Source organism: Eptesicus fuscus, chromosome 13 (genome assembly GCF_027574615.1).
Source record: "Eptesicus fuscus isolate TK198812 chromosome 13, DD_ASM_mEF_20220401, whole genome shotgun sequence".
In the NCBI taxonomy this organism is placed as follows: Eukaryota; Metazoa; Chordata; class Mammalia; order Chiroptera; family Vespertilionidae; genus Eptesicus; species Eptesicus fuscus.
In genome coordinates, this window is record NC_072485.1 from 15,702,907 (window position 1) to 15,730,441 (window position 27,535).

At 46.0% G+C, this 27,535-nt stretch overlaps 1 protein-coding gene across 1 annotated transcript; it reads right to left on the minus strand.

The window, feature by feature from the left end:
* Positions 1–291: 291 nt before the first annotated feature.
* On the minus strand, positions 292–25,730 carry POU2AF1 (POU class 2 homeobox associating factor 1). Its single transcript, XM_008160194.3, has 6 exons — positions 25,693–25,730; positions 23,983–24,107; positions 4,008–4,138; positions 3,460–3,502; positions 3,112–3,377; positions 292–606 (listed from the first exon to the last, which is right to left on the minus strand). Exons 1-6 carry the CDS (start codon positions 25,728–25,730, stop codon positions 292–294), a joined length of 918 nt encoding a protein of 305 aa, XP_008158416.2.
* Positions 25,731–27,535: the final 1,805 nt, after the last annotated feature.

Genomic DNA, 27,535 nt, shown 5'->3' on the forward strand with positions numbered 1-27,535 from the left:
CCAGACCACAGATCTGCAACACTTGCCATCAACTATTCCCTCTAAAATCCTTATCATTCCTTCCCCAAAAGGAACAGAAATGGGGGAAGGGGATGAGAAAGGGAGAGGAAGAGAGGAATGAAGGAAGGGAAGGAAACAAAGAAGGAGAGAAGGAGGGAGAGAGAAAGGATGCCAGTTTGCAATTCTACTCTGGGGTAAAAAGTGTAGTTACGAAATGGCTACTCCATACAGATAGAAATCTGAGGTTCATTCCCAGTTTCAGGGAGCAGGATTCTCAGGTGGGTGCCAGCCCTAGAAGCCTTCCACGGAGAGCGTGTGGTTGAGCGCGTAGGCATCGCTATCCTCTTCCTCCAACAGCAGCTTGTCGATGGTCAGGGAACTGATGGGTCTCCTGGGGTCTTCCATGTCCTGAAGGACTGGCTCAGGGATGGAGATGGGGAGCTGGACAAACTGGGGCCCGGGCAGAGCTGGGGCCGGAGGCTGGTACTGCAGGGTGGAGGTGGGCAGCGTGGACAGGGGCTGAGGCCACGGGAAGTAGGTGAGCGGTGCCTGGTGCTCTGGGCCCTCCAGCTGGGGCCCCACTGTGGGTGTGGTGGCACTTCTCGTCTGCATGGGGGAGACACAGGACTGAGGGTTAGCAGCCCTGGAGGATTCACTGCCACCCTTGTCCTCTAGGGGATCTGTTTCCCTTCAACTAGGTTCTTTCCTGCTGTCTCACTCCAGGGGGCTCCACCTGCACCGACTCTGACAGGAGCGGCTCACACACTCTGCATCCCTTACTCTGTGACTCACCAGCTCTAAGTCCTTGCTCATGCTACTTCCCCATCGGAAGCCTATTTCATTGAATATAAAATGCATCCCGACTTCAGGAATACTAAAATCAATGAAAACACTGTATGCTAAACAATAAGCCTGCCGCATAGCATAGTAGCTGTATCACAAAGGTGGCACAGTGCTACCCACAAATGAAGACAGTCCTGGCTCCACACAGCAGCAGCAGCACTCTGAGGGGCCCTTGGGCTAACAGAACACAGCTCACTCACCTCTCATGACCTCATCACCTCTCATGACCCCATCCTGTGTCAGCTGGGCCCCTATGGCCATTGCAGAGACCTCTAAACATCAAGGCCACACACCCAGGTACTCTGCAAACAATGCCTCTCACCTGCACAGGACCACCTTACAAACCCAGGTCAAGCCTCCTAGAGAGACAGAGCCTGTATTCTTACTATCTCCCATCGCTGAGGAAGCAGATGGAAGAGGAATGTCTCTGCATGGAATGATGTGGGACAGGCCAAAGTCTCCCTCTACCACTCTTGCCTTTCCTGTCATATTTCTCTCCAGTTGCCACCATGTTTTGAGACTAAACTATTATAATTACTTAGGAAGAGCTTATTTCAATGACCTAGAGACTTTGTTACAACAAAGATTCCAGTAGAGGGGGTCAGGGGTGGAGCCTGGATTCTGCAGGTCTAATCAGATCCCAGGTGATGCCCAGGGACCAAGATTAAGTAGCAAAGCTTAAGGACTTTTCCCTATGAAATGATGGAGCTGGAAAGGGTCTCAGAGACCTTTTGACTTCCCAATAAGGGCTTATTATTTTCAGTATTGCAAAAATCCATTGGAAACCCTTCATTTTTGAGTTATAAACCTGTGCAGGTCGACTACAACTACAGCTTTTTTTTGCTCAGGGATAGAATTACAGCAACCCAGTACCATAACAGGTCTTATCTCCTGCTGATCAGGAGTGTCCACTGGGTAGCTCTAACCAGCTTTGATGAGTGAATTTACAGAGTGGCAAAACAAATAAATTATTTCTTAATAAATATAGCTTGTTTGATACACAGAAACTTTCAAAGCAGGAGGTGGGGATGATGAAAGGATAAATAATGAAAAGAATCCTTGGTCATGAAATGGTTGGGAACCATTAAATCTGCCACCCCCACTCCCACCCCCAGCACTCTGATATGCAAATGAGTTAGTTGCCTGGGAGAGGTGTTGAATTAACTCCTTTCTATCCACCACCATCCAGGCCCCACAACTAGTTTGTGGGTAGTCAGATGAGCATGGGGTAGGAGGGTTCTTGCAGGCCATACCTGGGTGAGTCTTGAAGGGCTAGGGCATCAGGATAACACTTAACCCTTGAGGGAAATGCAGGGGTCTTAGAGAACCAAAGCAAGCTTCATCATCAAGGGTGGGCTCTACAACTACTCATGAGGCCCCCGGTCCACCTCCTGTTTTCTTGGGACTAAAGCTGGACACAGTTGTAACCAGAGGCCTTTTCTCCTCTGAACACTTGGGGGAGAAAAGTGTTCACATAAAACTATTTCCATTCCTGGGAACAGGCCATTCCTTTCCTATCGGGCACTTGAAGGCAGCCCTTGGTTAATGTTGGTTGACTTTGAGGCAATTATAAAAACTAACATTAATCGAGTGCTTTCTGTATGCCAGGAACTGTGCTAAGCCCAGGAACTATGCTGAGACCCCTACAGGCATCATCCCATTGATCCTGACATCAACTCTCGTGTTAGTATTCCCATTTTACAGATGAGGACACCGAGGCTCAGAGAAATTAAGTCACTTAGCCCAGGGTCAGGGATTTGAACCCAAGCCATCTGACACTAGAGGCATAATTCAAAAAATTATCCTACAGGTGGGTCATATTCCATCAAAAGTACAGTTTTCTGAAAATGTGTATCACCTATTGCTCAGCCTATAAATTTCTGGTAAATCTCATTGTTAAGTGAATGATCACCCATTAATTTATCTGACTAGAAAGAAACGTCTGGCTGTGGCAAGAGACCCCATCAAGATCTCACGTGGTAACCTATTCACTGCTTACAGGGCAGCAGGGATGCTTCAGGACAGAGAAGCAGACATCCCAACCCTGAGGAGCACTGGGCATGGCAAGGGAGGCCATAGCCTTGTTGGGGAGGATATTTTAGGTCAATGGGAATGTGAGCAGGCCTCCCAGGAGGACGAGGTGAGTTTAGATGACCTAATTACCCTGGGAATCAGTAACAAGAAAGATCAATTTTTCAGGAAGCCAGCCATGTTCTAAAAGAGTGCCCTAGACATGGGTTGGTTCAGCCCCACCTTTGAGTGACATACCGTGACATTAGTGATGAGTGGCTGGGAGGCGTAGGTCAGCACGGAGGAGGGCCCCACAACAGTGTAGCTGGGGCACACCGGCTGCACATACATGTCAGCTGAGTAAGGGCAGCTGACAGCTTCATGGGACACATACTCAGTGTAGGGTGTCCACGGGGCCAGGGGCTGGAGGGTGGCAGGGGCAGGCTGAGAGAGCCAGCCGGCACACAGGGCCCCCTCCTCCGTCATGGTGGAGGCAGCAACCTCCATGTCAAGGCAGGAAGGACCTGTGGGAAGAAGGAAATTATAGAGCTGCAGGGCCGTCAGATGAGGGGCCTGGAGGAGGCCAGGGCTGTGGGGAGCGCTTACCCACTGTGGTGTACGTGGCCAGGGGCTGATGGGGCAGCACCACCTGGGGGGGAAGAAGACCAGGGTCAGTGTTCAGCCATCTCCAACTCGCCCCCTGCAGGAAATGTGCCCCGAGGGCCCCAGGGCAGGAGCGTATAGGGGAGAATCAGCCTTGTTAGAACAAAACACATGTCCCCATCCCAATGATCACCATTAACACTTTTGAGGGATTCCTGTTTCCATTTAGCAACAAGGCTGTGCCCTTGGGGAACTGGTACTGTCCTCTCCCCAGGGGTGGGGGGATCAACTGGCACCAGGATGTGGGAGCCGTTCACTCACTCAGGCGTTAGCTTTGTTCAGTGGGCCAGCCAGCCAGCCCGCATCCCTTGTCCCATTTCATGAACCCACCAACCTGTTCTACCCTAAGTCCATTCTCCAGCAGCCACAGCCATGGCTAGGGTTGCCTTTGTGCCCCAGTGAGCATCCCATGGCACAAGGAAGCACACTCCTGCCCCACCTCTCCCATCCCCCCACCCCCCCACGCACACTGGCCACAGTGGACCCCTCACCGCGGTAGGTGTCACCGCCGCCCCGCTGCTGGCATGGCCACGTTTCCTCCTCAGCAGTTCCTTCACTGGCTCCTTCACACGGACGCCCTGGTACGGCCGGGCCGGGGCCGGGGCTTGTTCTGGCGCTGTGGCTGTGAAAACAGTGTCCCTGGGACTCATCTCCCTTCTCAGTAAAGTCCCACCTCAAAGTGCCGCTCTCCACTCAAGGCTCTGCCTGCTCACCTAAGTGGCGCCTGAGCACAGAGGGCCACATGAGACTTCCTAGAATATTTCTCCCGTATTGTCACTCCTCCTGCCCCAGCCCTCCGTGGCTCCCCTCCACCCAGACGATGAACACCCAGCCCCTTAGTCTAGATTGAAAGTGCCCCAGAGGGTGATCCCAATGGGTGATCCAGTTCTCCAACCCTGTGCACGCTGCCTGTGACATAAACCCTGACTCCAGCCAGGTCTACCTAGACTTCTCCACATGTTCTTTGCCTGTCTCACCGCTTCATCTTTGCTCGAGATGTCACATGGTCGGGATTCCCTCTCACTTTTCTCAACCCCTTGATTCTTCCTAACCAAGACCGGGGCACCCTTCCTGGCCGACCCGTGCAGCCCACAGAACTTGTTTCATCCTACTGTCTCTCAAGCCCGTCCAGACCTGGTTAGTATTCATCCCAGGGGGCAGCAGAGGACGACAGTTAGAGCAGGGACTCTGAGTCAGATGGCACCGGCCTCTAAACCTTCCTCTGGAACATTCGAGCTGTGTGATCCTGGGCAAGTTACTATACCTCTCTGTGCCTCTGACCCTACAATTTCTTATTAAAGGAATGTTATAAGGAATCACTGACATAGTAAATGGGAAGCATAGTATATGCTTAGTATAAAATCAGATACAGAGTAAGCATTCAATACATTTTTAGTCTGCAATGTAATAATTAGTTATCTTTTTCGGTGTCAATTTCTAATGCCTCTAACTAGATTCTAAACTTCTCAAGGTCAGATATTGTACCTTATTTCTCTAAACCTTCCCAAGGGGCATATTCATAAGAAGCTTAGTAAGTTACTAGTATTTGCTGATTAATTGATTGGGTGGTAATTTAAAATGTGCTGTCTGTCAATCATCTTCCCTTCCCCTCTCCTGGGCTTCTGGAATGGGCTGGATCAAATGGTTCCCACTTTCTTCATGGCTCCCCCCGGGATACATGACAAATACCCAATGGTGACCCACGTGCCCTGGGTCTCTAGGCTTGCTGCAGAGAGAAGTCCCCTCTGCCGGAAAACTAAAGCATGGAGCTGAACAGGGCTCTTTCTGTCCTGGCTGAGCAAGTCCGAAGCAGCCATCATTGGGCAGTGACCATCTGCGTGCCCAGACAGTCCACAGCCCAGGGTGACAGGCAGCACTGGCCCTCAGGACTCATTATCATCCACCGATAAGGGCCCCAGGGACTGGACTCTGAATCAAAAGCCCGGAAGCCTGGGTATCTGTTCAACCCGGATCCGCAGCACTGCCCGGGTTGAACTTTGCTCAGTAAATACCCAGCTGATAAGCTCCCATGCCCGACTCAGCACCAGCCCTCCATCTGTGCTCCAGGCACACACATGGCCTGGCCTTGGGGCTCAGCAGGTGGAGAAGGCAACAGGAAGTGGTGGGAAGGGGTGTCTAAGAGCCCCAGGAACACATGACGTAGAGTCAGAGAACCCCAAACTCAGATGCATTCGTCGGGGCTTTTGACCTGGCCAAGTCACAATACAAAGTACAGGTCCCCAGGCCCTGCACCTGGAAAGTCTGGTTCTGGGAATTAATGTTGGCCTAGGGATCCTAGGACTTATAACAATCCCTCAGGTGATTCGGAAACTGTTCCAAGGTGAGAACCACTAATAATTCATTCCTGATCTAAGATAAGAAACTTCCTCCAACATCCTGATAGGAAATTAATTACCCTCTTTTTAATTTGCCCTGTCATAACAAGGGGTCTCTACTGGTATTCATTCATTCTTCCAGATATCCCTAGGCACTAGGAATACAGCATTGAAGAAGATAGGTGTGGCCCTGCCCACAAGCATCTCGCAGTCCAGTGGGAGAGACAAGCATAAATGAACCATTCACAACTGTGAATTCAGCCGGAAACGGGAGTGCATAGCAGAGGGAGCCTGCCTGTTACCTGTGCCCCAGGACCACCTGTGTGTGCGCCATCACCTTTGTTCTAAGTAGCAGTGAACATGGGCCTGAGAACCAAAAATGCCTGTATTCAGATGACTTATTTAACATCCCTGGGCCTCAATTTTCTCATCGGTGAAATGGAGATTGTAACTCCTCTTTCACACAATAGTTGTGAAGATTTAACTAAAATAATACATGGGAAACTCCCCAAACCATATCCAGCGTATAGTAGATGTTAAAAACATGCTATTTCGCCTGGCTTGTGTAGCTCAGCTGTGGTTCTGGTCTGGTAATTGATTGGGTGATAATTCAAAATTATCACTCAGGAACCAAGAGATCACTGGTTCAGGGCACATGCCTGGCCTCAATCCCCAGTGGGGGGTGTGCAGGCTATAACCAATCAATGAGTCTCTTTCATCATTGATGTTTCTATCTCTCTCTCCCTTCCTCTCTGAAATTAATAAAAATATATTTAAAAAAACAAAAAATAAGATAACAAAGCACTTTTCCATGCATTGCCTTCCAATGAAACTCACAATTTATAATCCATTAATAGTGTCCTTATCTTTAAAAAGAGGATAATGAGCCGAAACCGGTTTGGCTCAATGGATAGAGCGTCGGTCTGTGGACTGAAAGGTCCCAGGTTCGATTCCGGTCAAGGGCATGTACATTGGCTGCGGGCACATCCCTGGTAGCGGGTGTGCAGGAGGCAGCTGGTCGATGATTCTCTCTCATCGATGTTTCTAGCTCTCTATCCCTCTCCCTTCCTCTCTGTAAAAAATCAATAAAATATATTTAATAAATAAATAAATAAATAAATAAATAAATAAATAAATAAAAAGAGGATAATGACAACGGTATGTACTTTGTAGGGTAATTTGAGAATTTACATGTAAATACTTAGAATAGAGCTTGCACTGAGTAAGCTCCAAATCAATGTGAGCTCATACAGGGTGGGACAAAAGTAGGCTTACAGTTGTGAGTGTGCAAAACACAGAGCTTATTCCTGTATTATTATTTATTAATTATTACATTATTTTCCATATGAGCAACTGTAAGCCTACTTTTGCCCCACCCTGTATATTCATGAGTAGTAGTAATAGTAGCAGCCCTTCCCAGCATCTGTAGACAGATACCAGGTCCCCTGTACAGTTCCTTCAGCTAGCTGTTTCTTAAATCCCTACAAACCTTCTTTCTACTCGCATTACTCCTGCACAAGTTCCACTTTCCACTTCCCCTTATGACGGGCGATGCCCAGTGCTGACCACAGACCCCAGGTGTGGCCTGACAGCTCAGAGAAGAAGACACCTGTCCTCCCACACTCTGCTTACTCATTCTCACGGCCACCCTCGCCACATCAGCTTTGTTCATCACTCAGCCTAAACTTGTCTCTAACTGGGTTTCCAGCTATTCTTAAGTGCAAAGTGCAGCCTCAGGCATTCTGCCCTCAGAAGAAACTCGGGGCACAGGGTTATTTGGGGGTCTGAGCACTGCGGTCACACTCTAGTTGGGGATAAGAAAGACTTGAAACCGCAGGCACACATCTCAGACCAGATCAAAGAAAGGTATATAGCTAACCCTCCACCCAGCCTGATTTGCACGTACATTTCTGGGGGTTGGGGGGAAGAACCGAGACCCTGAGAGCATGCCGGATCCCACTATCTCCCAGGAATGGCCACTTCTAACCCTTGCCCGCAAAGTGGCCAGCTGGGCATTTCGAGGACCTTGTCAAGCAAAGGCTTCCTGCCTCCTGTTGTTTTTGAATCAGTGAACAAAGAGGGCTTGGGGGAGGTGCTATGAGCAGAGGGCATCACCCTCTGATGTCTGGAGTTCCTGGAACCCACAGTGTCAACAGGTGTGCCCTGGCACAATCACCATATGGAGAGCAGTAACTATTGCAGTCACAGAACTCCCACGGCTCCCAGGGATCTCCTGACTGCCCACCCATGAGTCCACCACCAGCTGCTAAAGATTCCTGTAACTGACTGCAGGCGAGGAGGCCGAGTGACGGTGCTTCTGAGAGTATCTTTGCAAAGTGACCGTGAAATAGCAGAATCTGAAGCCTCAAGACAATTCCAACAGGAGCCCAACAGCCAAGTGCATTTGCAAGGTGAAAACTTGCAGTTGGTGCATTTCACACTGACCTCTGCAAAACAACAATAAACATTCCTAATTCCACCATAAACACTGTAATCCCTACTGCCACCAGCATGAGAAATGAGCCCACGAATACAAATGTGGAAGAGGGGAAGCAGTTTGTCTGAAATCATGATTGCCTTGCCTTGGGGCCTCTGGATCTTTGCATCGAACTAGCTTTAACAAAACCAAACCAGAATATTTAAAAGAAAAATCTAAGATTATTAAAATAATTTCTTAAAATAATAATAATAAATAAATAAAAGAAGAGCCCAAGAAAATAAAACAGGAGATTGAAATGATGAGACACAGAAGATGAAAATCCAATTTCCCGAAGTAGAGTTGGCCAGAAATTTTAATAGCCCCCCCAGATCAAACTGCAGCTCCAGGTCATACACCCTCAAAGCCTGAAGCTTTCTCACCATGTGTCCTGTGCTCTGAAGGCCCTTCAGGTCTCCCATGGGCATCCACGTCTCCATCACTGGGAAAAATCTTTTCACCTAAGCACAAGCCTCTGGGCCTCTTTGGGAATCTCCTTTTTCAGGAGTACTTCAGCCATCCTGCCTTTCCACCACTGGAAATCAGGCACCGGTGGAGTTTGGGGGCGGGGGGACACACAAAACTCATTTACAGAAAAACCTATGAATTTGCCCCAATAAGGGCTTCCCTTTTCCAAAAAGAGCAATGAAAAAATCTCAAGGTATAAAAAGTCAGCAGAGACATTTCAGTTCCCCCTGCCACACACCCGGACATGCCCCACATCACAAAAATAAGAGTCGTGCAGCTGCTGTTCCGCTGGGGAGCAGAGACCATGACAACTTCAAGCCGACGGGTCTCCTCAGACGGCGCTCTGGCTGCATGTAGGCACTGTGCTTGCTCTGCACCAGGCGCAGGGGACAAGTGGATTCTACTGATTTAAATAAACAGGGACCTCCAGTGCCTGGATGAAGGCATAGTCAATACCACTGAGGAAATATGCAAAATTGTCAGCACTTGTTTATTTAGTGACCCCATGCAAACTGCATCTATGCCAAAGTGAGGAAACTGCTGGGCTAAGCAGGTAGGTCCCTCCTAATGGCCCCGAGCAGAGCCCATACATACCCTGTAACTGGTCCCTGTAACTTCTCCTCTGGGAGGCTTTCAAAGAGCCCTCTTCAGATAGGTGTTCCCTAGAACAGCCTTCGAGATGCTCTTGAAAGAAGTCTCTCCTCCCTCCCAGCCACTGTGCTGTTACAGATTTCCCAAGAGCCATCCCAGCCCGCACCAGTTGGGACTGCTGCTCTAAGGGCTGGGTGGGATTCAGAATGAGCCCACATGTTCCTCACCAGGGGGCCAGGAAGAGGAACCTATCCCACCCATCTTGACACTCTAGCCCTCTGAAACCACTTTCCATTCCCAACTGATGGTTGAACCTCAAGGCTACAGCCACACAAGGGCATTTTGAAAGACAAAACCCTCCTCCTCCTCGCAGAAAGACATGTGATACACTATTAATCACTCCAAACAACCACAGTAAATATTTTTTCTCTTTTGCTGCTGAATCTTCAGTATTGTTTTTATAAAAAGACCCATTAAGAAGAAATACAAATAATTTTCCCTTTACTTGTAGCAAGCCAAACTCAAATAATTGAACAATAGGAATCCAACCCTAGGGCCAACAAACTTGCCCTAGCTTCTAACTGAAAGCAGAGTCAGAAACGTTGCTGACACTTTTCACCTTAATGTAAAAAAAAAAACCTGTTTGTGTTCTAGGCCTAAGACAACTGAGGACTCCTGGGAAAGCTTAGCTCAGGTTGGCTAAAGGATTATTCAGTTCCTTGATTGAAACACTAATGGGAGTGTTCTTCTTCTAGTGAAGGTCTGAGTGTCAAAGTTTTCAAATTTGTTCTTTCCATTCATGGACAATGGCTGATTTTTTTCCAAACAGGAAGAAAGAACTTGGGCTTTGGCCAGAATTAGGCTTGACACGCTACTAAAAAGGTTTTCCCACCCAATTTACACTAGATTGTAGTTTACTTTTTTTTTTTTTAATGTAGGCCAACAAAGAGAGCTCATATGCATGTCAATGTGGGCTTTCTATTCACTATGTTTGAACTGAGAGGCCCCTACTGCCAGGAAATAGCAACACTCTATATTCTAGCAATCTGGATAACACCCAGGCAGAGTGGGGAAAGGTGGTTTTAAGGAAGGTGCTCCAAACACATGAGAAAGTGGAACTGCAACTGAAATTTGATGTTGCTTGTAAGACCAAGGCCAAAGAGGAGTAAGTCCTGATGTCTTCATGTTTCTTTGTTCTGATTGGAGAAAGGAAGGGTGCTTGCCCTCCCTGTGTCCCCATTGTAAGAGGCATATTCCCATCGACCCCCACAGAGCTCACTCAACAACATAGGCGGGTCACTGGGAAAGACTAAGGAGGGCCACAGACACTTAGGATTTCCCCAGAGCTTTAAGCAGGCCCAAAGGACCTACAGGAAACACTCGGATAAGAGGAGCCAGAGGAAGCTCCTCAAGTACGTTTGCAGTGACTACAGAGGATTTTTCAGTCTCAGAACCACAGGGCCCCAGACCAAAAGGATCTATGAGTCAAGTGATCCCTATAGAAAGGAAGCCACAGCCAGCCGGAACTGTTCACCCAGGATTGCACTCCTCTCAAATTGCTCAGCTTACAGAGAGAGCCCATTTACCCCCAGCCCACTCTCATCCACCAAGCTCCTGCCTTAGGTGTACCCACTCTCCAGCCTCAGGATTACAAGAATTGTCCCAAATGTTCTAACTGTCCCACCCCATGCATGACCTTGGACAGGGTCAGCCAAAAGGCCTATAGAGCGAGTCTTCAGACTCTTTGCTCACATGCACTGCTGCTGACGCACCCTTGCTCCAGGAGCTCTCGGCGCCTTTCATACCATGCACCCATCCTCCTTCCAAAGCTCCTGCAGACCCAGAAGATGGGGAAGACTTTGCCCTCTGCTCTCTACTCCCAGAGACAGTGTCAGTGTAACGTCTCTTCTCTGTGGAGACTCGAGTATGTTGAGTGAATGCATGCCAAGGGGCCGTGTGTTTCCTGGTCATGACCTTAATTCCCAGGAACTCAGAAATAACCACACTCACCTTTGTGATGTTATGTGCCCCAAAAAGCCCTTGAAACAAACGGTTTCATGTGAGGCCTCACCACAGCTTCTGAAATAGGCCAGGGAGGTATCCCTCTTAACTTCCGTTTTACTGGTGAGGAAAGTGATGCTCAGAGATATTGAGTGACTTCCCCAAGGATTTAAATAAATAGCAGTGTCATCAACTAAACCCAAGACCTGTGATTCCAAACACAAACTCAGTCCATTTCTGCTTCACTGCCTGCTTCCTCCCTACCCAGGTAAGTCATGTTTATTTCTCTGGGTAATACTGGAGGTCAGTCATCAAATGGTCCCCTGTCCAATTCTAACCTTCCTCCCTCCAGTTGGAGTGTGGGCTTGGACCACCCAGATTCAGTCTTCCTTGATGGCCAAGAAATGTTGTTTCTCAGGCTAAAGAGAAGAGAATAGTCCACGAGAAGCTTACTGGCAGTCTGCTCACATGAGCAGTGACGAGAACTGAGAGACCCAAACAATTTCCCGCAAAGTTTTATTTTTGGTATTTTCGACTGAAATGACAGTGGATAGGTCCACCTGAGAAACCAGCTGCATCTGCTGCCTTTTACAGAAACTGGTGTCACCAGAGCAGAAAAGGCTCGCATCTCAGATACATCCTGTCCCAAGACGGGGGCAAGTCCAGGAGACCCCGGGCAGAGCATTCATTGAATCAGTACTTGCTGAGCAGAGTAAACTATGTCCTTGCTATCATGGAGCTTACTGTCTAGTCTAGTGGAGTGTATAGACTTAGTCAAATAATTGCAAACCTAGAATTACGAACTATGACAGAGCTGCATCTGCTTCAGAGTTGAAGTGTTCCGGCTGCACTAAGAGGAAAGAAGCATGATTGTTCTGGCAACAACGCAGAAAGACTGCTCTGGGGCCAGGCTCAGCCCACATCAAGATACACAACGTAGCCTCAGATGTTCAGGGTTCTTCCCCAGCCAGGGATCCTGGATGAACCCAAAGATGTTTCCACCAACTGACCTACCCTCTCCTGATTAGCCCACTGGGAAGACCAGTTCTAGGAACTCAGATTTGAAGATGAAATCAGCTGGCTTCAGATGTTCTATACTGAGTCTCAAATATCCTGAAATTCAAATTTTCAGGGGCTTCTGATTCACACTATCACTACCATCAATGAATCAGAGCCCACCTCCATCTAAGGGTGAATGTATTTCAGTTGGGAGGGAAAAAGCATCTAATGCAACCCTAAAATTTTTGACATTGAGAAGTGATAAAATATAGTTTGGGACTCAAGCAGACATAGTTTGGAATGGCTACTACATAGCTTATCACTGTGTAACTCTTGGAAAATTGCTTAACCCAGTGGTCGGCAAACAGCAGCTCGCGAGCCACATGCGGCTCTTTGGCCCCTTGAGTGTGGCTCTTCCACAAAATACCACATGCAGGTGCGCACATACAGTGCGTTTGAAACTTCATGGCCCATGTGCAGAAGTCGGTTTTCGGCTCTCAAAAGAAATTTCAATCGTTGTACTGTTGATATTTGGCTCTGTTGACTAATGAATTTGCCAACGACTGACTTAACCGGCATGTGCCTCAGTTTCCCCATTTTCAAAATAAGGCAATATCCACCTCATGGGATTATCATGAAGAATATATAAAATCAACACAGTTAAAGACCCAGTACATAATAGGTGCTCAACAAGTGGCTGATTCTCCTTTGATCTCAGCCATGGTCCATCATTCACCAAAGAAGCATGCCTGGTACAGTGGCTCTAACTTGCCCCTCTCCTGCTATACCCTGATACTGAATGTCTCTATCCTCAATACACTCAGGGCCCTCTGCTGCCAGCAAGGCCTGCCACAACCTGCCTTTATTATTCTCCTAGAAGTCATCCCTCAGATACCTGGGCCTGATGTCCCCAAGTAGCAGGACAGCCCTGTTTAGGATGCAAGGGGTAGCCAGTGATGCTACAGAGAAACTGGTCAAATACCCCACTTGCAAATAGAAAAAAGCCTGGATGGGAGACATCAAACTCCTGACATTGGCCTCTTGTAAAGTTACCATAAGCTAAGCAGAAGGACTTCTTTCTTCAGAAGCCACCTGAGGATTACATTTGTGGCAGATTTGAGTTTTTAAAGGATGACCCCAAGGTGAAGCATATTAGAGGTTTTTAAGTAGCAAAGTAAGGTGCATGCCCTTGTCCTGACATCAGGTGTGGCCCCTCAAGGAACCTGTATGCATCTCCAAATGGATAGGGACATAACCTTCTTCAAAGGCCTCTTCAGTGGTCAGAGAGGGGACTTTTGTCATCCGTTAGGGCAAGGCATACTTCTGGATGACATATTAGCTTTATCAACAGCAGCAGGGATCAAAAAAAGGGAAGAAAGGACTCCCACTGAGAGCGTTGGTTCACCCATATCAGGGGTGAACCAACCCAAGGTGCCCACCCAAATTTTATAGCCAGGCAGCACCTGAGTGAGGAGGTGGAACAGAGGGGACTGATACTTCTTTCCTTGTTAGATCAAGACCTGTATCACAAATCTAGCATTGCCAGTCTGATATAGAACAAGAAAAACTGATGGTTAGGCAGCTGGAGGAGAGGAAATTCAACTGCTTGTCCCTTGATTTTAAACAACACCTAATTTGGAATTTTCAGGTCTAAAAAGATTCATTTTTTAATCCTCACCTCCTGAGGATGTGGTGTGTGTGTGTGTGTGTGTGTGTGTTGTTTTTTTAATTATTAATTTTTAGAGAGAGGGGAAGGGAGAAAGAGAGAAATATTGATCAGCTGCCTCCCATATGCATCCCAACCAGAGATCACACCTGTAACCTAGGTATGTGCTCTCACCTGGAATTAAAACCGAAAGATGTTTGGTACTTGGGACAATGATCCAACCAACTCAGCCACTCTACCAGGGCAAGACCAAAGGGATTCTTACAAAAGAAGTAAATTTTTCCTGAGACCCTCAGATATGGGCCATTTCCTTGGAGGAAGGACTCTTCAAACTCAACATCAGCTGTGCGTTTTGGGTCCAACCCCAGTTCGTGGTAGCTTGGGGTACAGGCTATGTAAGTGAAAGTAGCTCTGATTATTGATTCATGATGTGAGATATAACTGCCAGTCAAGATGAGCTTTTTTTGCTAGGTCTCTGGTTTACTAACCAATGTCCCCATGATTTGGGGGGATTCCCTTGTGAAGGACATTGGAGAAGTTGTTAGAATACAAAGCCTGGGCCCTCGCCGGTTTGGCTCAGTGGATAGAGCGTCAGCCTGTGGACTGAAGGATCCTGGGTTCTATTCTGGTCAAGGGCACATGCCCCTGTAGGGGGTATGCAGGAGGTAGCCAATCAATGATTCTCTCTCATCATTGATGTTTCTTTCTCTCTCTCCCTCTCCCTTCCTCTCTGAAATCAATAAAAGTATATTTTTAAAAAATAAGTAAAAAAGAATATGAAGCCTGGGAAAGAAGTCATTAGGTCGATCTTTGAGAAATGTATTCCCCTCCTAATTCATAAGATACCCACAGAGACTGAAAACATGATCTTTGCAGCTTCAACGCTTCATGGAGATCGATTTAACATGTTCCACAGTGACTCACTTTTCTCTAGGAATGAGGTCCTTACCCTGGAAGTAACCAAGGACCTGTGACCAGCCGTTAGGGATCTTGCTAAAGGAGTGGAGGTTTGGTTGAGGTCAGAGCTGTTAACCTGTGTAACTTAAAGAACCCTGAATACAGCAAAGGTGTCTGTAGTTGCCAATAAAGAGAAGGAAGCAGAGGTGTGAATGAGCAATCTGAGTTCTGATGTCCCCACAAAGCTTCTCCATTTTTATTTTTGTATTGGAGCTCTGCAGTAGATTTTGTTTTAAATAAAGCAATTTATGGCAAAAATGTTGTAGATGACAACCTAGATGTTCTCTGATTTTCTTCCCATACTTTATGTCCTAAGATGCCTCCTTACTCCCAGTAATTATGCAAAGAGTCTAATTATCATTTATTCTTTTTTTTTTCTTTCAACATATTTTTATTGATCTTAGAGAGAGGAAAGAAGAGGAGAGAGAGACAAAAACATCAATGATGAGAGAATCATTGACCAGTTGCCTCCCACACACCCCACCACTAGGGACCAAGCCCAGGACCTGGGCTTGTGCCCTAACTGGAAACTGAATCTTGACCTCCTGGTTCATATGTTGATGCTCAACCACCGGCCAGGCTGATTATAATTTATTCTTGAGGCTTCATATCCAATGCTACATGCTCTGTGGCACCTTCCTTAATTCCATCTTCACTTCCCTCCTACTGAAGGTAATTTATTTTATTAGTTGAATTCTCTACTTAGAAATAATTATATGATTAGATAGATGCATGCATGCATGCATAGGGTGGTAAAGAGATGGCTGATTTTCTTTGTACACCTTTCTTTCCTGCACTAAAACTTGCTCCTATTTTTTACCCTTTGCCTCCCTTTTTTCCTCTTTTCCATCTCCCCAGCATTTTTCAGTTCTGGAAAGTTATGACAATCTATGGACTCTTTCTCTCTTCTAATTAAATCTATGATTCTTTCCAGAGGACTGAAAAGTAATTCAGCTTCATCTAAGTGTGGTCAAATCCTTTTTGGTCCCAACACCTGGTCTGAGAATGATTCTGGTTTATAATGCTTTGGCTACGTGCTCTTCCCAGAAAGCGATACTAATGAAACCATTACTAAGAAAAGAGGCAGCACGTTGCTGTTTCATTTTTCGGTATCATTTGTGCTATTTTTTGCATACTCAAGTGTCAGCCTCCTTGCAGCAAGATTATAAACACCTCAATTCAATCTCCTAAAATAAAAACAAATACAAGCTTGCCAGTCAGTACCAGCCTTCACCACCACACCGTACAGGGTTGCTAGGAAATTGTGGCTCAAGTTCCAAGTCTGGTCACAGAATGGCCCACTTAACCATTAGCCCTGGTCACTAACCTCACCCTGAATTACTTGGAAAGGCGTGTCCTGCTATTTCACAAGAAGTGCAGAACTCAAGAGGACACAAAACTATAATCTATAACATACATGTAACTTTTAGAACTCTTTCTCCTGCGTAAGTTCAGGCAAACTTACAAGAAGTAATTTAGGTCTGTGGAGTGCCTCTTAATATTTCTATTCTGTTATCACCTTTGATTACTTAATAAGCCTAATAAGCCATAGGTAATTGCTTATTTTTGCATTATTGTCCTCAGAGGTAAAAGTGAGAAGGAATGGGAAAATAAAAATAGTAATTAATATCTATTGAGTATTGACTTAATGCCAATCACTGTAGTGCTCACATATCACACCCTGTGAAGAACTATATTCCCACCAGATATGTAAGGAAATGGCCACAGAGCAGGCAAATGGACTTTCAGTATCATACATCAGTGAGGCATAAATCTAGGGTTCAAACTCAGGTCTGCCTGCCCCAGAGGCTATCTGTAAACCACTGAAGGCAAAGAAAGAACAAAAATATCACTCTCTAATTCAAAATTAAACCCTACTCCCTATGCCTTGTTTTACTCACACACACACACACACACACACACACACACACACGGATACCCTGACTCTTCTGAAGTCTGATCAGTTCAGAAAAAAGGAGATGCGCCAAGGAGAAGGAAGCCTTGGCTCCCAGCACAGGCTGCCACACAGGTCTCTCCATTAGTGCTGTCCAAAAAGAACAGGCGAGCTGGGTTATTTTGGGAAGATTCTAGGTCTTCTCTCTCTCTCTCTCTCTTTTTTTTTTTTTGCCCTGCATTGCAGCTAAAATATCTGCAAAGACCCCCACCAAGCTGAAACCAGTTTGGCTCAGTGGATAGAGCGTCAGCCTGCAGACTGAGAGGTCCCGGGTTCGATTCCAGTCAAGGGCATGTACCTAGGTTGCAGGCACATCCCCAGTAGGAGGTGTGCAGGAGGCAGCTGATTGATGTTTCTAACTCTCTATCTCTCTCCCTTCCTCTCAAAATAAAAAAATCAATAAAATATTTTTTTTTTTAAAAGAGCCCCACCGAGGAGGTGTAGCAGCAGGGCAAAGACCCTATTTCCTTCAAAAGGTGAGTTGAAACACAGGCATCTAAAATAAGTTTTCAATATATTGAAGGGCATTTACATCTATTTCCATTTTTCTTTATTCTAAAGTTGCATCAAATATCCTTTTCAATTGTTTTCCATATCAATATAAACATATACACAGAAAAGTACATTAAAATGTATATGGAGTTCAATAAGTTATTATTAACTAGATAAATAGTTCAAGAAACAGAATATTGAGAATCCCAGACATTTCCTTCATAGCCCCTCCCAAACATTCCTCTCTCGCCTCTCCAAAACTTATAAGAATTATGGTGTCTAACATTGTACATTCGTTTTTTTTATTTTTAACTTTACATAAAGAGAATAACCCAGTAAATAATTGCTTTTTTTTGCATTATTTGGCTATAACTGTGGGACCCATTTACATGTAGTTATAGTTTAACATTTTTATTGTTGTTAGTGTTTCATTGACTTATTACTTAGAGTGGATGGCTATTTGTGTGGTTATTGGTTTTTAGCTATTGTGATTAATAATTCTATAAATAGTATAGTATATGTGTATTCTTATTATACATACTAATGCATTTCTGGTAGATACTGACAGATTATATGCTATGTTCAAATTTAGTTAATAATGCCAATATATTTTCTAAAATGTTTGGAGGAATGTTTGATCCACATTCTTACTAAACTTAAATAATCAAAATTTTTATTTTTAAGCATTTTGGTGAATATGAAGAAGAAACTCATTTATTATTTTACTGGAATTAATAGAGTTTTATATAATTATTGTCCATTTTATGAAGTACCTTTTCATATTTCTTGCAATTTTTATTAGATCATCTTACTAATTTGTAATTGACTGTAACTTAAATTTTTCATTGATTTTTCAGTGTTCTTTACATATCTTGATAGGTACCCTTCTTTCTTTACTAGTATGTTTAATGAAAACATCTTCCCTTCTCCCCCAAAAAATAGGTTTTTAAGATATGAACAGACATCTGCCAGGTGGTGCAATTTTTTTATTTTTGTTTGCCATTGGTTCTTTGTCTAACACGGAAGGCCTGTGCTTTTACCTAAGCCCTGCGTGTGAGACAAGAAGCAGAACAAGGAGACAAGGATATGGGACAACTTAGTAAGACAATATTCGGGGTCTGATTCACATGGTTTGTGTGTTGGGGGAGGGGCAATGATAGAGAGGTATGCTTTTCTTGCCTTTCCCTTTTCTTCTTCTTACTTCTCCAAAACACAGATGTGATGGCTGGAGCTATAGTGGCGACTGTGAAGCAATCTTGAGGACCAGAGCCCCATGCGAAGGAAAACAGACCAGGAAGACAGAAGTAGCCTGGGACTCTGTGGGCACTGTAGAGACTCCATACAGTCCTGCCCAGCCCACTACAACTTCTTTTATGTGAGAGAACGTACACCACTGTCTTATTTAAATCCATATTGCTTCAGATCCCTTCACTAGCAGCCAACTCTAATCCAGAGTGATCCAACAGAACATTTGGTACTCTGCAAGCATCAAATAAGTACTCAGTGGCCCAGAGCTGATATTTACCCCTATGAAAGGATTGCACATTTTCTGCTCACAGCAGTACAATGTGCAAAAGTGTATTAGAAGCCATCAATTTCAACCTCCAGGTCAGTCGTTTTCACATTGGTCACCCATTAGAATCACCTGGGAGGCATCTGAAAATCGAATGCCTGGAGCAATTTAAAGAGAAACACCAGTTGGGGCCTAGGCATCAGTATTTCTTAAATCTCCCAGAGCATTCCAATGTGTAGCCAAGGTTGAAAAGGACTGCTCCAAGCAGATGCAAGAATCCCTTTAGTAAAACTAGGAACTTGTGTTTGAAAGCATATATTGATTTTTTATAAGCACTCATGAAAGCTCATCAATTAGAGCTGGAAAAGGAGTTCAGTCAAGTTTAACCTCTTTGCCCCGAGCAGGGAAATTCGAGGCCATTTTACAGCAGGAACACTGGAGACCCAGAGCACCGAGGTGGCCTGCCTATGCCCCACACTTACTACCCATGGACTCAAAGTAGGATCGCATGTTCTGCCTGCAAGAACAATGCTTCATCCACAGCTTCATACAACCAGGACCACAGGGTTCAGAGAAGGCCTCTCCATCCCAGGCAGGCCCACTCTTATCAAGCAGTTGTTCCATAAAAATGCAAAAACTGGAATGTTGCTAAATATATCATAAAGGTGAAAATTATGTCAATGATCAGAATCAATTGGCCAACTTTGGTTTGGTTGGCTCAAAGTGAGAAATTGATGAACATCTTTATTTTGTGGGAAAATAAACTTTAGAAATGAGAGGAAAAAATAAAATCTAAACCTTGACTTTGAAAAGTTTAAAAGCAAAAATATACAGGACTTTTAATGAAGTGAATTAAATATCCAGATATTTAGCTAATAATTGTAGACAACCTTGGTTCTTTTTTGATCCTCACAACAGAACAGATTTGCAACTTTGAACTGGAAGAAAGCTTTCAAAATCTCTGACTCAGGGACTTTCTGGATGTAGAGAGAGACAAAGTTGGCATTTTTTTTTTTTTTTTAGTAAATATAGAAAAAAGGAAGTAAAGTTCCCACCTTGAAAATAATCTGCCCTTTTACCAACTAATCTGTGTGCTTAGTACATATGTGTCACTTATTGAATCCCTGTGTGTCTTTTAGATCCTACTTGCCCTTATCAAGAAAACTACTGAATCAATCAATAAATTTGATAAGAAATAAAGGTGCTTATTAGGCTTATTAAGTAAGCAAAGGTGATAACAGAATAGAAATATTAAGAGGCACTCCACAGACCTAAATTACTTCTAGTTGTAAGTTTGCCTGAACTTACACAGGAGAAAGAGTTCTAAACGTTTCATGTATGTTATAGATTTTTCTTATCTTTGACTGCATTTTTAACTGCCTCAAAAGAGTTGGCCATTTAGTGGAATCCTGGAGTAAAACTGGAGGCCTATGCTAATGAGAATTTTGAGATCTTAATTTATCTGTCTGCTGAACCTCTGCCCTGTTCAATTTGTCTAAAAGCAAAGGCACATCTATACCATAAAATTTGATATAACTATTCCCCATTCCTAAGGTGCCTCCTTGAGCACCACAGCAAAGAAATGTCAAAGCTAAGTCTATGGGACATCAAGACTGCCAGCCAACTCAAAAAAAAAAAAAAAAAAAAATCAGTCAGGCCTGCCTTTCATCATCACATGGGTCTTTCCCTACACGAGTAACAACAGTAAAAAAACAAAAAAACAAATCAGTTGTTCAATTCGTTCATTTTCTAACAGGTGGTAATGAGTTCATTATACACAATTTCATTGCTTTTAAAGAGGAAGTCAACCACATCTAATTTGGGGATTGTGTAAATCGTTTAATCAATTGACTGCAAGCTTTGTCTCCATTGGTGTTGACTTTGTGCAAGCCCAGGATATTGAGTGACCTAAGGAAGTGAATACCAAAAGAACCACCCAAATTAGTTTAGACTTGAGGTCAGCAAACTTTATCTGTAGAGGTCCAGGAGTAAATATTTTAGGCTTTGCAGGCCATATGGTCTCTGTGGCAACTACTCAACTCTCCTGTCGTAGCAAAAGCTGCCCATACAACATGTAAGCGAGTAGACGCGGGTGTGCTCCTGTAAAACTGTGTTTACAAAAACAGGTGTGTTGGGACAGATTTGGCACGCCGACCATTGCGTGCAGACCCCTGATTTAGACAGAGCCTGGGAAAACTATTTGTAAGATCCTATCACTCAAGAATATTTTGGTTGTGCCCTTTTAACCATTCTAATCAAACTGTGGGAAAGGACAGACATGAAGGAATCTGCAGCAACCCTGATCACTCGAGATGGGCCCACGGAGGTGTCGCAGGAGGGAAGGGCTCTCTCATCACTATCATTACTTATCAGGAGACTTGACCACATTCATTTAGCTTTGATGAAAATCCTTGTAAGGCGGTGATTAGAGCCCCCAGTTTCTAGCCGTTTAAGAATATAAGGTGAAATAATTCAGTTGAAGAGCCAGTTTTCAACCCCAGACTCATCTCACTCCATCGCTCCTGCCGTTGCCTCAGCACTGTTAGTAAATGGCCTGAACAAGGGCTTCTTGTTGGGGTGGATGTTAGTGCTTCACCTCCGCACGGGACCTGCAGGACCAAGTGCAGAAGCCAGGGGGAGAACTTGCAGGTTGAGTGACTACTTTATCCAATTGATCAGTCAAGCAAAGCTCAAGTCCATGAATGGGGCTTGAAGATTTCCATTTCTACGTGCCTGCAGTTCTGAGCTGATCTGAACTAAAGCCCATGTTCACATTTAGTCCACAAAGGAGGGTCATGGGCCAGGTAGGGAGGAGGCAACAATTACCAAGTGAATGTTTTCTTAACCCTTTCCAGAACCTCATAGCACAGTCATTTCAGCTCATGCCTCCAGGGTGTTTTCTGAAAAAAGAAAGTGCCTTCTCAGCACTCTTGGTGTCTGATTTCAAACCCTGCCCTTCCACCAGGTGATTCTAAGTGGGCTGACACACGCTGCCCTATTTTTACTGGTTTTCCCACAGGGTTTAGTCACCTCGGTGCCCTCAGTGCCCTAGACAAGGGGCTTACTTGGATCCAGGGTAAGAGCATGGCTCCGGTGCCTGGGGCCTTTCCTAAGTCCCTTTAAGGTGCCAAAGGACAATGAAAGAGAATCGTAATGATGTGCATCTGTCATGGAGAAAGTTTGCCCAGTTATTCCACGGACGAGCTTACAGTGCGGTCTCCCTAAGGATGGGGTTTTGTGGCCCCTGATGTGACCTCCAGGGTCTGAGCAGAAAACATGCCTCTAGGATCCCATCTCATAAAACTTCTAGTCTCTTAGTTGGTATGAAAGAAGAAGAAATGTAGTGTGTAACCAAGAGGGGAGACTATGAATGCAAGAAGCAGCCCCCGTCCCAGACACTGAAGCAAAACCAGGGCAATCAACATCATTTCCACAGCATCTCAGCTTACTAAGGGGGACTCTGCAGAATGGCTAGTACCTGTGCCCCATTTTACATGGATAAACCTAAAAATTAAAAGTAAAAGGAGAACGCCCTGCTCTGAGCAGATAGGAATCAAAGCAGAAGTCCCTCCAGGGGCTCCCGTATAACCCACTGACTCAGCTCTGAGTGTAAGGGCATAGGGACCCACAGCAGCTCCCAGTAAAGGCAGTGATGCCCACCCGCCCTCGGCCACAGGCACACCCATGGGGCTGGCTGCCATTGTCCCTGAAGGCCAGGGTCTTGCTCTATCCTCCTCTGGTAGCAGTTACACACCACCCATGCTAGAATACCCCCAACTCTCTTGGAAGGATTCCATAACTCTCAAACCCAAATTAGAATTCATTTCTTTTTATTTAAAAAAAAATGCAACTTGCCAATATCAAACAATGATGAGACTTCATGATCTGAGAGATTTTGAAGCCACTCCTCCATATTACACATTAACCAGCGCAATTCCAGGGAGTTTACACAAGAAATAAAGGAACAATGAATTGGTGATAAAGTGATTGTAAGTTATGTTTTATGTTTTAATCAATGAAGGTATATTTTCAGAACTTTAAGGGCTCCAATAGAATATCTTTTGTAAAATAAATACACTCCCTAATTTATCTTTTTCTGTAAATCTGAATTTTCTTATATTAAGTTTGCTTGAGGTAGGGCATACCTGAATTCATGAAAAGGCATTTTAAAATGACCAATAGAGCCATTTTTAAGTAATACTTTTTTTCTGGAGGAAGTCCAGATCCGAGCCCCAATAAGATTCAACTCTTATGAGGCCACTGAGTTGACTTTTTTATTTCAAAAAAGAAATGTTGTAGATAATGTCTGTATGATTTCAATTATTAGTAACACGAGTCTCTCTTCAGTCCCACATAATGGAAAATAAAGTTCATAGTTGTTCCATCCGACTCCAGGGATAAACATAAAGGTAACAGATAAACCTGCTATCCTTTTGCACCCGCCTCGCCACAGAATGGGAAGAATGACAAGAGGCAGGACAGTGCAGTGATAAAGCCACGCGTGACAAAGCCCACCTCCCACTGTCCCCCTGCGTCCACAGACACAGAGCACGCCTGCCTGGCAGAGGCTAAGCGACTCAGAGAGAAGCAGGCCCACGGAACTGAACCGCGGGCTCCAGAGTAGCTGCTTATAAAATAAAGTCATGCACAGACCTCTCTGACTTTCCCCTCCCAGCCCCAAACCAATATCACATTTGACTTTTGTTTTGTGAATCATAAACCGCCCTTTCTTCCCCACAGTGATTCATGCCCAGCAACCGAGGGACCACGAGCCTTCCCACCTTGGAACAGTAGTTCGTTCCCCTCCAACCTGGAAAATCAGCATCACCCTGACAGGGTGCTTTCTCCACGGGCTCTGTCTCGCCCACCTCCTTCCTCCCTGCTCTCCTGGCTGGGACCCCAGACCCTGCTTCCCCCCCCCACCCCCACCCCTCCCAGTTTCAGGCTAGCTGGTGAGCCCCCCGCCCCTACCCACGCTGACGGAGCTCTGACAGCCACAGGCAAAGCACTTACATTTTTGCCAGAGCATGGCCTGTGACAGGATGTTGCCTTTTTTCTTTGAAGCAGACAGTTTGGCTTCTTTAATGTGAGACCTGGGTGTGCTTTCTTCCAGTGTAGCCACTGCCTGCTCAGGGCCGCTTCCTCAGCTTTTTAAAGGCCGGGTTCCCGCTGCGCACAGCGTCATCACATCCTCCCCCCCGCGGGCCCCGCGCGTCCTCAGGAGGCTGCCTGTCACCCACCCGCACCCTCACAGCCTGCCAGCTGCACACCGCTGGCCGGAGCCCGCCAGCTGGACCTGAACAACCCCGGGCACACTAGGCCGGGGCCCTTCCCACGTGGCCAGTGTGGTGAGTGGGAAAGGGTGAATGAGTGTGACCTGTGTGCATTGTGTGCCCAGTCCTCTGTGCCCCCACACAAACGAGGAGCCCCAAAAGTCCGCATGGAAAACTCTGGGTTTGCTGTGGTCCCCCTCCAGGCTTCTACACCACCAGGATGTGAGCGGGAACTCAGTCCGCCATGGGCCCTGCTCACGGGAAATGCTATTCCCATGGGGTCACTGGTTCTCACTTGCTGGAGGAAACACCTGTAGCCTCTTCAAGCCTCACTAAACAACCTCCTCATTCTTTTAATATTGCTTTTCTGTTGATTCCATTTTAAAACACAGCAGCCCCTCTCCTTGCCCCTCAGCCACCACCAAAATGGCATGTTTTACTCATGGTTAAGTAGGGGGCACACTGGCTCAGATGGTCCACGGGCCCACGGAGGAGGCCAACTCACTCAGCGGGGAGAGGAGAGGACACTGTGGCCCGCCCCCCCACCCCCCCAGATGGGCTGGCTCCACAGTGGGAATCTGCAGGCGCACTGTGAACACGGCCTCTCTCCCAGGGCCCACCTGCCTGTCAGCATGAAGCTCCCAGAGGAAGGTAATGGGGTTCATCATCAGGTAGTGTTTAGGGTGTTAGGCTATGGGCTCCTTCCCAGTTTGGAAGCCTTCAGCCATGTGTATGTGAAGTCCACATGCTTGGGCCCCTGTGACCCACAGTTTGGGATCTAGACCAGCTAGGGCTGACCTTGCTGCTGTGTCCCATGGCTGCCTCAGAGCCATCTTACACAACCTAGATTGGCTCATGCCATTCCTCAGTTTAAAAAGCTTCCCCCTACTCCCTCCAGTCCAGAGCTGGAGGCACACAAGGCCTTTCACAATCTAGCCCTTTCCATCTTTCCAGCCCCATCACTCACCACCATCCCTCCAACCACCACCCCCTCCACTGGTCCCCAGTGACTTCTAAGCTCCACTCTGCACATCCATGCAATTCCCTGCCTTTGACCTTGTCATCCTCTCTTGCCAGGTTCCTCTTCCCCAGTTCCTTCTTTTTCAATATCTAGCTCAAGTAGTACCTTTTTTTGGTGAAAAATGTTCTGACGCACCAAACCTCCTAGTGGAGAAAATATTAGGCTCTTTTCTCAGCTTTTGGAGTACTTTGTTCATTGTATGACAGCAAATTGTTACATGACTGTAGGTTCCTCAAGGAGGTTTCCCTGTCTCCTGGTCCCTCACATGGTAGCATACCTGTCCCTCAATAAAAGCTCAGTTGATGAAGTAACAGATTTAACAAATTACTGTCTGCTAATGGGTTGGTTTGAGGGCAGGTCTTGAGAAATGTTATCCACATAAAGGACTCACTGAAAACTGAGAAGTCTACCTGGGTTTTGAGCCCTCACCCCAAAGCCTCTGGACTTCGGGACAGGGAGGGCCCCATGCGGCCAGTGGCCTGGCAGGGAGCAGTTTCACAAGGCCTTGAGCCACACTGAGAAGTGTCCACTGGAAACACACATCCATCAGGCCTGGCTCAGTCATAGGAGATGCTGGTTCCCATCGAGGCTCTGCCACTCACTGGCTGTGCCACCCTGGCCATGTCAGGTAACTCTTCCGAGCCTCAGTCTCCTTGTTTATGAAATAAAGAAGCTGCTCTCAGGATGTTTCATTTGGTTCTTAGGGGGATATGTGACCTCATCGGTCCCCTCACATTGTTCTGTATTTTGGGCATTTGTCTTATTCTCTCCAAGTTCACAAAATTAAGAACTTTTAAAAATTCATCTTTGCTTCTCTTTACAAGCCTAGCTAGCATAATGATTTCCATGAAATCCTACCTAATAATAGACAAATATGCAAATTGACCGTACCTTCGCTATGCCCACGATTGGCCAGGAGGCACGGGGGGGCAGGACTCGGGGTGGCCGGGGTGGCCGATTGGGCCGGCGGGACGCTGAGCTCACATCGCCAGCGGCGGCTCGAGCTCAGTGTCTGCACCATGGCTGTGCTGCGGCACAGAAGGGGCCTCTGGGGCAGCGAGCTCACGTCCCACCGAGGACCATCAAAAGCAGGAGAGCTGGGTGCCTGTCCGCTCAGGCACCAGGCCTTTCAGAAGCCTCCGCGGCGCTGGAGGCTTCTGAAAGGCCTGGTGCACCAGCGATCAAAAGAAAAAGCGTGGGAGCTGGGTGCCTGTCCACTCAGGCACCCAGCTCCCCCGTGATCGAAAGCGAAAGCATGTAGGGGACCCTACACGTGCATGATTCAATCATGCACTGGGCCTCTAGTAATAATAATAACTACTTATTATGCCCCAAACTCCATGTTAAGCCTTAACTACATTATCTAGTCACCACAGCTCTGCGGAAACTTCTATCCATATTGTTCAGAGAAACAAACATATGTTTAGGAAATTTGATTTACTCAGTGCCGCACGGCTGTTAGGTGTAGGCTAGGTGTCAGAACCCAGTTCATATAACTAGAGACAGAGCTTTAAATACTAATCAATATTCATTAAATTAAAATCAGTGAAAGTCAAATGTCAGCCATGTTTATTAGTAGTAACATAGGATCACTGATCTTAAAACCTGGAGCAGATCAATAGATGTTTATATCCCCTGGGATAAATCCTTGTCCTCTGGAAAGAGGGGAGGAAGAAGACAAACCCAGAGGTTCTCTGACAAGTCAAATCTTGTACAGTGGCAGAGAAAAAAATCTCAATTGGCAAGTCCAGCATCATGGCCAGCAATAAACCCTGCCCCTTCTGACAACCTCGAAGCTCAGAAAGCAGATTCCAGCTCAGTGCTTCCAACAAAGACCTTAGACATCAATGACCACACATGGACAGATACTTGGGAGCCAAGACTTGATCTAACTCTCAGAAAACATTTGCTGAAAAGACATTTCCTGTGACTCAGATCAAAAGCCAAACTACAGCCCTGGCCAGTGTGGCTCAGTTAGTTGAGCATGGTCCCATGCATCAAAAGGTCACCAGTTCAATTCCAGGTCAGGGCACATGCTCGGGTTGGACAGGGGTACATGCCGGAGGCAACCTATTGATGTTTCTCTCCCACATCAATGTTTCTCTCCCTCCCCCTCCTTTTCTCGAAAAATCAATATAAACATATACACTGTCTCTAAAATCAATATAAACATATACACTGAGTGGCCAGATTATGATCTGAATGCATAATAATCTGGCCACTCAATGTACACATATTAGAGGCCCGGTGCATGAATTCGTGCATGGATGGG

Coding starts and splice junctions, on each gene's coding strand:
- POU2AF1 (XM_008160194.3), bottom strand. CDS start 25,730: ATGGGGCCCTCCCTGTCCCGAAGTCCAGAGGCTTTGGG. Junction 24,108..25,692: donor CGAAGTCCAGAGGCTTTGGG/GTGAGGGCTCAA, acceptor AAGCTGAGGAAG/CGGCCCTGAGCAGGCAGTGG. Junction 3,378..3,459: donor GGCCACGTACACCACAGTGG/GTAAGCGCTCCC, acceptor TTCTTCCCACAG/GTCCTTCCTGCCTTGACATG.